The sequence below is a fragment of the Anser cygnoides genome, chromosome Z (assembly GCF_040182565.1).
Source record: "Anser cygnoides isolate HZ-2024a breed goose chromosome Z, Taihu_goose_T2T_genome, whole genome shotgun sequence".
Lineage (NCBI taxonomy): Eukaryota > Metazoa > Chordata > Aves > Anseriformes > Anatidae > Anser > Anser cygnoides.
The window spans coordinates 17183891-17196108 of NC_089912.1; the positions used below are offsets into that span (position 1 = coordinate 17183891).

The window sequence follows — 12218 nt, forward strand, 5'->3', positions numbered from 1 at the left end:
TTTGCCAGTAGCGTGTGGTCATGGAGGCTGCGGGCGCAGGAGCAGGCAGAGGACATCTTGTAGATGGGGACCAGCCCCTGGAGCAGCAAGTTGCAGCAACGGTTCTTTAAAAATGAACACCTGGTACTGCATCTGGAGCTGGCCACATTTTCCTACTGGCAAATTGTGCACTGGGAGGAACTGGAAAAAATTCCACATGGAATCTATGAATGTAATCCCCTAGGTGTAACACCACCCCACTTGTAACTCAACTGAGCAAATGTTAATGCCATGTCCCTGCATTTGCATTCCCATCAGAACCAGTTTCCCGAGACAATGACCTGGTAAATACTGAAAGTAGGTATTTCCTCAGAGGAAGTTCATTTGGATTTTTAGACTCAAAAAAAATATAGGAAGAGTGGGGAAGAAGAACCTTTTCCGTAATCTGGGAAAGCGTTATCAGACAAGACCTTCTCTGCTGAAGGGAAACACTTTCCCCAGGCCATTGAGAAGCTAAGGAACAACAGTAACATTATTTTAAATGTAAAGGAAGAAAATTAGATGATTGCAATTCATTTTACCAACACACATACTGTAGTCATTGAAGATCTGACTTTATTTTTTAAGAGTGATTCATGCAGCTAGCTTCTGGTTCATTTCTTTATTAGCTTTGGAACAATAATAAATCTCACTTTGGAGTTCCAGAATGATTAATTTCTCAGCCACATTTTTACTTTGAAGTGTCTATTGGCTGTTAATAAAACAAGCTTTGTTGTGTTTTCTTTGAAGTTACAAAACAAACATATGCAGATGCTTTGGGCCAAAGGAAGGAGCATGAAGGTCTGTCCAGCAGTAAGAATTTGGCCAAAATGAGGAGGGAGCTCCTACCTTGACACCTTGGAGAAGAGTTTTTCATTTGTTTGATCAAAACCTCTGTGTGCAGAAGAGGCAAGGGGAGAGTCAGGACTAGTTCTCTGAGCTCCTGACTTCGCGGGTGGAGTCTGCTCCCAGGCTATACACATCAGGGTTCTGAAATGTGCGGTGCTTCTCGCTTCCCATCTTCAAAACTTTTTGTTAAAAAATGTAAGGCCTCTGTTTCATTAGATGCTGAACTGCATTGCTGCTGAACATTGGTGCAGTTGGATGTGTTGCTTCTCCTGTCCAGTTCAGAACTGCACTTACTTTTGCTATTTACCAGAACCTGTAAGTACCAGAACCTGTGTACCAGAAACTGTAAGTATGTTGGAAGACACTGCGCCAGTCTCTCCTTCCTGGGATTTAAAGCTGAAATAGTTGTTAACAAAATTACAATATATTTACTGATCACAAACTCGTAAAAGTCTGGGAGAACTCACACATTCACATTTAGAAATGTCTGTTGCCTACTACTTAGTATCATTTTTTTTTTTTAACACTAGCTATAAAATTTCAATTCTCATTTACAGCTGTTAATTCTACTACACATGTGAAAATGTGCAGAGACATAGAATAAAAAACTAATATATGAGTCCCATATAGCTGCATATTAGAGATCTTTATTTCTAATAAGAACAACACTTTCTACTTCCTACTGTGCAGCTATTTTGGGTCATTTTTAATGTAGGATTTCTTCAAAGCATTTACTGAATCACCTAGATTTAAATTCTGCCAGATGCACGTTTACCTTTTTTTTTTTTTAAATAAAAGGAATATTCCAAAAAGTTATTTTCAGAATTATAGTGTATTCTGACTTTTTAAGATGTCCATATTTAATGTTAAGCTGTTGACATTTAAATTTAACCTATATACCTTACTTTATGCATATTCTTCTGAACCAAATATGGCTATAAAAGTACACTTTCTGAACAGGGAGAAAGGCTTACTGTCTAGTTGTCAAGGCATTTTGCTCTTATGACATTCCTTAACAATGACAGTTCACAATAATTAGCATTTAGGGTTTTGGTTTTTGAGTCTGTTTGTTTTGTTTAGGAAGCCCAGAAGAAGATTTGCTGTGTGAAGTAGTAAGCAAGCAACTTAGGTCACAGCAGAATACAAAAATATCCTTAAAAACTAAAGAGGACTTCAGTGGAAATTCCTGGCCTCCTCTTGAAATGAAAAATAAAGATCACCAAGTGAAAAACAAAGATCATGGATCATTTCCTTCAGAAGTGACAGATTCAAGTTTATTGCAAGTGACAGATTCAAGTTTCTATCAATTTCCAAAATACCTGGGGGAAAAAAGTACAATTTAACTCCTATTTGATATTCATTTGTGTCATGGAACTCTACTGAATATTCACATACACCACCTGCCGCAGCAAGAATGCAACAGCTTTTAAATCCAACAGTCACAGCATCCAAGGTGTCCTTCCCTATCTGCTGCCTTCCTAGCCACTTCAAAAGGCTTCAAGCTGGCCATGTTACAGATTTCTATAGAACAGACTGAGGGCATCTTCCAGGCGATTGCCTGAAGGCTCGTCTTGCCTATGGAAGTGAGAAACATGATGAGGAAAATGGAACATCTGGAACAAAGAATGCACTGATAAATGACAGATTAAGAAAGGAGTTTGCAAATAGTGCATCCAGAAAGGAGATAAGGATAAATCAGCACATACAAAGTTACAAGGAAGTGAAAGACACAGAAATTTCAAACTGTGTGTTAACTACTTAACAGAGCTAGTGTATGCTTCAGTTCCGCTCTTTTTCCCCCACAAGATCTTTCCAGTGCTATACCTCTGCAATATTATCTCATATGTACTTCAAAGCTTTGAAACGCTGATAAAATATTAAAAAGTTCCAATGGAACGATCTGAATTTAAACCTCTAATATAGTATTTTCAAAACAGGATTTAATAAAAGGCCCAATAAAAAGTTCTCAAACATAAATGTAATTTAAATATGCATGTGAATTATTAAACTACTTCCCCCTTCCACAAAATCCAAGTCAGATATATATTACTCAGTGTTGCAAAACAGAAAAGGAAGCAAGGAATCCTACACAGTTAACCCTAAGTTATGACAGTAACAAACAATTTAAACAAATCCCCTCTGACTACAACATAAATATGCATAAAGTATGGTTTATGTGGTGTCGACAGAATTCATTTTTATTTTGGCTTAACCTCAGAAGCAAGATGGAACAGAAAACAGCATAAACACACACATGGAAAACTTGAAAGAGAAAAAGTATCTCAGATTTTCCAAATCTTCATTTAACCTGCAATCAAGTTTATGAACCAAACGATGCACACAGATAGAGGAGAGGCAGAAGAGGAGCTTTAGTGCTATGTTACATAGTCTGGTTTTCCTGACGCAAGCACACAGAGCTCATATACAGGTCAGAAAAGAAACCTGCTTTGTTAGCCAGATATACCCTTGAAAAAAAAAAAAAAAAAAGAGGCAGTGGGGGGGAAACACATGCTTTATAGAAGTTTCTAGAACAGGAAGACCATTTGCTGATTTGGGGAAAGGTGTTTCAGAACCAAGTTCTAACATCCAGAAAGTAGAACAATCTAACTGAAAGTATAATCTGAAAAAAGTAAGTTTAATTAGTAGCTTCACAATAAGATGCTGAGGATAAATGCTGTTGCAAGCAATTTTCTTGCTCTCTGAGAGAACAGTATTGTCCATACCTGGAGATAGAATACCAAAAGGTTTTGGGGTATTTTCCAGAGAACACTGACTTTTCATCCCAATTTTTTATACAATAGGAATGATGGAAGCAGAAAAGGGAGAAGAGAAGGCTGGAATATTAACAGGTGTAATTGTATTATTTTTTATGAAACTAATTTACTACATTTCCACCAATATTACTGACTTAACTTGAAAGATCAGAGGCGGACCAACATTGATATACAGAACTGTAAGAATTCTTGTACTATCTTCCTTTTTCAGAAACTTCTCCAGATTTCTGAAGAAACAAAATCATCCCCACTTGTTTTTTAAATGATTCTTATGATTTTAGAAAACCAAAGCAGAAGGCTTTGTTCAACAAATCTATTTAAATAAAATGAAAGACATTCTGCTTCTAAAAGTAAAAAAGCATCTTCAAAGTAATATTTTGCCATTTGAAAATGTCAAAGGTGTCAAGGAATGTCACCACCAGGAAGGTTTTCAGCAAAAAGACTTTTTCCAGTGTTCTTGCCAAGAAACTCAACAATTAAATAACAACATTTAAGGAGGGTGGAATTGTACACTTTACATTTTTACAGGGTGGAAAGAAATGGACATACATTTTTAACTACGCTTTCCATTTTCGTTTTGACATTTAAATATTCACTGTTGTTCTTCCTAGTTTTACTTAAACTAAATGAAAGATGTTTGTATCTTGATTCTCTCAGCAGGTAAAAGACCACAAAGGTCTGAAGTGTTTGTTTAGATTAAGTGCTTTACTTCTTAAAATTTCAGGCACTCTTCATTGTTGTCAAGGCTCTACGAAAAAACATCCTTATGGCAGAAAAAAAAAAACAAAAAACAATTTGGTTTTATTTCAATAGCGATCAGGAAGAAGACACGCTTCAGAAAAAAATACTAAACTAAACCACAGGCTTCTACACTTTTCCAAGCATACTTATTAAAAAAAAAAAAAAAGGTTTTCATTTTCCATTTTGCATTCTGCAATGACAGCTGTTTCTCTGCTATCTGTTGCTCTAAAACAAGAGAAGCAGGCTGTGTAGCACCTCCTTGCTGAATGTTAAAAAGTCTCAGCAGCAAAATGAGCAAACATTAATTCAGAAATTACACTTCTCAGGTTTGATTCTGCTTCATTTTAAGTGAAGCAACTTGACCTACGCATTGCACCATATGCCAGCTGTACCTTGTGGCCTAAGCCCTGCACTTCTTAACATAAGGCTTATCCACCAGTTGTTCCATGAAGACAAGAAGTGCAAACACTGAAGTTAACATGGTTCTCTGCAGAAGTCTGACTACATGAAACAACTATCATACCAATGGCATGAGTTCAGATCTACAGGCAGAGAGAAGAGAGGCAGGCCAGCAAGGATGAGGATAAATACTCGCTGTTTGACTGTGCTCCCTTTTGCGGATATGGAAGTCCTGTGAAGTTGTTCAGTTTCCCACTCGGGAGGTCAGCGTAAGAGTCCAAGTTAGCTGACAACTGTATCTGAAATTCACACATGCGTTCCTGCTATGACAGCTCCTCGGTTTAAAAAAAAAAACACAACACATGCACATAAAAAGAGGCAGAACAGTGACAAGCCTTTTTAAAGTGAGCCTATGCTGAATGCATAATGCACAAGCTCAGACATAGCAAGTTCATTGATCAAGGTACCTCACAAACTACAACAGCCAACCAAGACCTAATTTCCCCCATCCATGTTGCTTCTGTGAAGAACAGAGAAAAACACAGCAGCTAAATTTACACCCTAAATGAAATTTTACAAGCCCTTCATATTGACAAAAGATGCAGGACTGAGGAAGTTTTTTCCACTCTCCCGTGTAAGATCCATCCTGCAAGTACTCCTGTTCAACTCTGTAAGACTAAGCCCTACTGTGGGGGTCACCTACAGCACTCCAGAATTCGGGCCACTCAAATCTTGTTGCATCCAAGTGTTGTCACAGAACAGCCTCCTAAAAGGCTGCACTGCTGCTGTGCCCATACCTCTCATCTGAACCTCTGATCTGTGAGAGAGGAGAGCATTTCATATTTCTTGGACAAAGGCTTCAAGCCTTATCTGCTACAGGGGTAGCAATATTTTTGCTTTTGAATAGTCTGCAGAAACAGCCATGCTGTGACCATCCAGGAGCTTCCAAAAATAAGAAATTAAATGGCAATTGGTTTGGTTTAGCTTGTGGATCCTGCTTCGTATCAACACTGGATACATTTGGGCAGCAGGATAAAGAAAACAGAGCAGGGGAGTCTCCTTTATTCTCTTGCAGTTTGTTAGCAAATTCTGCAGGATGGTGGAAAAATTAAATGTATTTTTCTGACATTTTTTCCTACCTTGACCTTTATCTCCTTCCCCTTCTTGAACTGTACACACACAAACCCCTTCCACTCCAATTTCCCCCTTAAACCATTTTGAATAGAGGCACAAATTCAAATTTTCAACCACAGGCCACAGAGATGAACTTTTTGGCCAGCTTCTATCCATAAAATGACTCTTGCTGCTATATGCCAGATGTTTTATTGTATGTACATTAGCTTATGCTGGTATATTTCATAAGACGTGATTCTCATGGCAATTCTAAAGCAGTTGGACTACTCTGGTCTTACGACATTGCAGAATAACTGAGATTCAGATCTTCTATAAACTTCCTGTGTCAACTGGAACCTCTCTCCTCCTTGACTTCCTGCCCATAAAACTCTCTCTTGTCCTTCATCTTGCCAGTTTCTACGTCCTTCATACCACACTAAGCACTGTGTATAGAACAATATACCTAGCCTCCACTCCCCTTTGCTGAGGAAAAGGGCTGAAGCAACACAAAGGAGAGGTTATCATGAATACCATGCCACATAAACGGCCTTCAAGCTCCATTTTAAAATGTTTCAAGTGATGTGGTTGTAAGCATGACTGTAAGGAAAGCACTGGTGTATAAGGTGTAATTCAGGGATAACAGGAAAATGGTGGCCCATATACCTCAAAGGACAGTTTTCTGCAAGTTAGGAAGGTTCCTGGAGCTACCTGAAATATAATACATGACACACAATTGCACAAATTTGAAAGACAGGGTTTATCCCTCTTGGCTGCAAATTCAGGACTGAGTTTGTAAATTCATCCAATGTACAAAGGAGAAGAGGTATATTCTCCTTTACACATTATCATTTTTGTAAGATCTTGTTTCTACAAACTTAGAATCACACAATACATAGCCATTAAAAAGAAATACAGTCTTGTGACTGCACCTCTGTTATACATCCACTTAGCACAGAAGCCTAGTCTGACAATTTTTCAAGCACACAAACATCTTAAAAATGGGAGGAAGTCTTAGTAGTAACAGAGCAGGTTATACAGACCTTGCCATAAGGAGTATCAACATATTTTTCTGTTCTTCCTTCTAAGATATCTGGATCATCCAGGCCAGTTCCACCGATAATTCCAATCTTAGACAGAAAAGTACATATTAGCCTTCTTGAAGTTATGCTCCATTTAACAACATATTTGAAAAATTACCTAGGCAGCTACAAAATGTATTTCCTGCTTGAGATGGGGCTAGACCATGGATCAATATAATATTACACGCCCAGCACAGTTTCCCAGAAAGGAAATTTAAACCAATTGATTTTAAACAGTTGTATTTAACTTGTCAATTTCATATGCTACGATTGTCCTCTTTAAAGGTACAAAATTTAAAAAGCCATGGAAAACGCGCAAAGATTTGCCAATTCATCATTTATTCCCAATATGAAAATGAACGGTGTTTTCTGGGAATGCCTCTAATGAGTGAGAAATACCTGTGTAAAGCATGATAGAACACAGGCATCTTGTTTCCACAGGGAGAAACAGTCCTGTATATAACTACTATACTGAATACCAGTCACTACTACATACTATTGTACAAACAAAATTATGAACCTCCCTTTTTCTTCCAAAACATAAGAGAGTTTTTCTGTTGACTTGTGAAGACCTAGGAACTTCCCTGCTTCTGTACATAGTTTCAGTACATCTTCTGAAAAGGGGGACAGCTCAGCAGCATCTTCGTAAGTGAAATACAAAGAATCTGTTGACAATGTCAACTGCTGTGAGCACTGCTGGGTTTCTTTGAATATATACAATTATTCTGGTATGTAACAATGCACAAATACTCATCCATTGTTTGCCCACAGCCCCAGCAAAAATTCTCTCCTGTGTAGATGTGCGGGGGCCAGACTTCCTTCTACATGCAACCTTTCCCTAAGAAGAAACATTAACAGACTTCTGCTTTTCCTACTTCTTTAATGACATCTTTTGAAGTAACTCCATTTTTTCCTTTTTTTTTTTTTTTAAATGAAATGGAAAGAGGTGATCCTCCCGCTGTATTGAGCGTTGGTGCGCCCTCACCTTGAATATTGTGTGCAGTACTGGTTTCTGCAACACAAAAGGTATGTTGAGGCCCTTCAAAGCGTCCAGAAGAGGGCAATAAAGCTGGCAAAAGGCTGAAGGGCATGGTCTGTGAGGACAGGCTGAGGACACTTGCCTCATCTAGTCTGGAGAAAAGGAGGCCAAGAGGTGACCGTGCTGCTCTCTGAAGCTTCCTGAGGAGGTGAGGCAGCGAGGGAGGTGCTGGTCTCTGTTCCCTCGTGAGCGATGAAAAGACGTGAAAACAGCACACAGCTGCACCAGGGAAGGTTCAGGCAGGGCATGAGGAAACATTTTGGTACTGTTAGGGTGGTTAGACACTGGAATAGGCTTCCTAGAGGGGTGGTTGGTGCACTACGCCTGCCATTGGTCAAGAGATGTTTGGATAATGCTCTCAATAACATGATTTTACTTTTGGGTACCCCTCAAGAGGTCAGGCAGCTGGAGCTGATAATCTTTAAAGGTCCCTTCTAAATCAACCATTCCATTCCATTCCATTCCATCCTATCCTATTCAAGAGTTTAGTTTCAAAAAACCAGAGACCGTTTGGCTTTGTTACAAGTCAAACAGTCAAACACTTCCTAGAGAAAGCTGTCCACAGCAGATAGTGCAAACGCCAATATGCAAGTCGTTTACATTATAACATCTCTTATTTCCTTTTGCTACCCCCTTGTGGAACCTGATGAGTAGTGCAAAGGAAAATAAAAATCCAGCCTCCAACCCTGAACGTATTTGAATGTTAGGGAAGACAGATCACTGTTTCTGGTAGTATTGTGTGGTCTTCACGTTGCTTATTTATCACAAACATTCAGATTAAATGTTAGAATGAGGTTGCTCAAGAAAATCCTGAAACATATATAAATTTTATGATGAACATTTTTTTGCCTTAAGAATCATATAAAAATGTGCAACAGTCTCAATTCTCAAAATCTAGAAAAGACCATCCGTAATAATGCTCGTGCATGTATGCAGTAAACACTGAAGATACTACAATAACATAAGCCAGGATCAAAATGGTGACTTCTTTTTTTCTTGATTCTAGATAAAAGCAAAACAAAACAAAACAAAACAAAAACTTCAGTAACTTAACTAGTTTTAGTTTGGTATTACACTTTCTTGCTTTATTAGTGCCTTGTGATTTCAGATTGAGAATATGTACAAGCAAATGAATTTTTATGTCTGACAAAGTGAAAGGAAAACAGTGAAGTGCTGGAGATACGAGCTATAGCTATATCACATAAACATTAATTTTCAACTGTTTTAGAATCATAGAACCATAGAATGGTTTGGGTTGGAAGAGACTTTAAAGATCATACAATGATAGAATCATTTAGGTTGGAAACAACCTCTAAAATCATCAAGTCCAACTGTTAACTTAGCACTGACAAGCCTACCATTAAACTACGTCCCTAAGCACCACATCTATGTCTGGCTGTCTGGGCGGCAAGCACACATTGCTGGCTAATGTTGAGCTTCTCAAGAACCAACTCCTCCAGTTCCTTCTCCTCAGGGCTGCTCTCAATCCATTCTCCACCGAGCCTTTATTTGTGCTTGGGATTGTCCCGACTGAGATGCAGGACCTTGCACTTGGCCTTGTTGAACTTCATGAGGTTCATACAGGCCCACCTCTCAAACCTGTCCAGGTCTCTCTGGATGGTGTCCCTTCCCTCTAGTGTGTTGACTGCACGACACAGCCATCGAAGATGTTAAACAGGGCTGGTCCCAGTACCAACCCCTGAGAAACGCCACTCATCACTGATTTCCACTTGGACATTGAGCATAATTCCAACCCCCCTGCCATGGGCAAGGACACCTTCTACTAGATCAGGCTGCCCAAAGCCCCATCCAGCCGGGCCTTGAACAATTCCAAGAATGGGGCATCCACAGCTTTTCTGGGCAACCTGGTCCAGTGCTTCACCACCCTCACAGTAAAGAATTTCCTCCCTATATCTAATCTAAATCTACCCTCTTTTGGTTTAAAGCCGTTCCCCCTTGTCCCATCACCACACTCTCTGACAAAGAGTCCCCTCCCTGCTTTCCTGTAGCCCCCTTTAGGCAGTGGAAGTCCGGTATGAGGTCTCCCTGGAGCCTTGTCTTCTCCAGGCTTAACAACCCCAGCTCCCTCAGCCTGTCTTCATAGGAGATGTGCTCCAGGCCTCTGACCATCCTCATGGCCCTCCTCTGGACCCACTGTAACAGGTCCATGTCCTTGTCCCTTCCAGGGAGGCACAGAGCTGAATGGAGGACTCCACGTGGGGTCTCACAAGAGTCGTTAAGAACACTCATCTGTTTTACTTCCTGTTAATACAATCCCCAAGAATATCAGCTGCATGTGGGAGCAGGAGAAAACCTGATTCTGTATTAAGTTGTGCTTTATGGACCTTGTAATGAATTATTAAAAGGAATGCAGCTGCTCCTGTGTAGCGAGGAGATACCCTGCCAAGGGAGCTGAGGTCTTCAGAGCAGCCCAGGCTCCGAAGGCAAGGCATGGCAAAGAGGAGTTGGTTCAGTGAGATAAGTTTCACCAATCCTCAAAAGGCAGATAAAGTCACTTTTAGGAGGGACCTCAAGAACAGAAAGACGAAAGACTGTATGCTCCATTCCAGAATGCATCCTACAAGGTGACAAGGGCATAACCTTAGCTAGAGGCAATGGATGCAAGCTGGAACATAGGAGGTTCCACTTAAATATGAGAAGAAACTTCTTCATGGTGACGGTGACAGAGCACTGGAACAGGCTGTCCAGAGGGGTGGTGGAGTCTCCTCCTCTGCAGACTTTCAAAACCCGCCTGGACATGTTCCTGCGTGACCTGATGATCTAGGTGTTCCTGCTCCGGCAGGGAGATTGGACTAGATGATCTTTCACGGTCCCTTCCAATCCCTGACATTCTGTGATTCTGCGATATAGCTACCATCAATTTTTACATGTTATCAGGAATTTTACAGTGGTACTAGACATGAAGTATTTTACTATAGCATCATCCAGCTCAAACATTGTGAGGAGGAGCAAGAAACATGAAACTTATCACAGTTTCACACCAGTACTGTGATACTTATTTCACCAGTAACTAGAAAATGAAAAGCAATTCTCTATGGGAATCTAAATAATAATTGTACTTAAGTGTATTCTTTCCATAATCTGCTGTTTGGCAAAATTCCTCCCATCGGTTCAAGCATCAGGCAGAAAATTGACAGTGCACAGTCCATATTTGTTTATTTAGCAGTGGTTTTAAGCACTAATAAAAATGTCATCACCATCAGTGACGAGTTTTTCTGACAACTGAAAGACACTGAATACTCCTTTATCCCTCTCTCCTATTTTTTGGCATGGGAGATGAGCACAGTGACAGGGTAACACTGAAAAGGGTTTCACTTAAAAGGGAATAAAGACGAAGCTGGAGATCAGTTGCAGCTAGAAGGTAAAAGAATACACTATCTATGTAAAATAAAAAGGTGAAAGACAGTTTTCAACTGATTTATAAAAATAACATGGGAGACTTACGTTATCTCACAAAATGGATTAATGTTTCATTCAAAACTCAAATCCAGAGCTTCAGCCTGTCTTCCTTATCTCTGATGCAAGCCACAGCCTTTCCAAGCAATTTTTAAAGAGCACAGGAGGGCCAGTTTTAGCGGATTTTTAGTACTTTTACTGCAACTTCAGAGCCTGCGCACGCTGCTGCAATTTCACATTTCGCCCCCGGCCCTCTCGGTATCAGCCGGGTCGGAAATCCCGGGGCGCAGAGCGGTCCGCGGGGCCTGCCGCGTGTCTATGGTCTTTAATTTTCAAATGGAGAAGGCAAAAAATAAAAAGGGCGCGGGAACCGCGGCGCTCCGCTGCCCACTGAGGGGCCGCGGGGCCGCCCCCGGCGCGGAGCGGGAGGCGGCGGCGCAGCTCGATGGCGGCGGAGCTCGCGGCCGGCAGGGACGCGCCACGGGGGCATGGAGAGGGGCTGAGCAGCTCCCTCCGCCCCGCGCTCCGCTCCCTCCCCGGCTCCGCACAGCTCCGCGGTCAGCCCCAGGGGAGGGGTTGGAGGCAACGGCTGGCTGGCGGGCGGCCAGGCCGCAGCCGGACGCCGCCTCCCCCTCCGCGAGCTCGCCGTGACGCCACGCCACAACTCACCTTCACCGAGCCCCCGGCCGCCATCTTGCGCAAAGAGGGAGGGGGCGGCGCCGAGCGGCCCGGGGTAGCGCCTCAGCCCCGCTCCACGCTAGAGGGCAGCACAACTTCTTTCCTCTCTCT

At 41.2% G+C, this 12218-nt stretch overlaps 1 protein-coding gene across 3 annotated transcripts in view; it reads right to left on the bottom strand.

Annotated features, from left to right (window-relative positions):
* Positions 1–12209, bottom strand: part of MTAP (methylthioadenosine phosphorylase) — a 38094-nt gene extending 25885 nt beyond the window's left edge. For 2 of the 3 annotated variants that reach the window (XM_013187930.3, XM_066989057.1), the window contains exons 1-2: positions 12099–12209; positions 6935–7021 (exon numbers count right to left, since the gene is read on the bottom strand). In XM_013187930.3, the coding sequence (XP_013043384.1) occupies positions 6935–7021; positions 12099–12122 (111 nt within the window). In that variant the 5' untranslated portion in view covers positions 12123–12209. Of the gene's footprint in view, positions 1–6934; positions 7022–11477; positions 11895–12098 lie in introns of those variants that run through there. The other variant, XM_048051766.2, reaches the window with a different exon arrangement.
* Between the last annotated feature and the right edge of the window lie 9 nt (positions 12210–12218).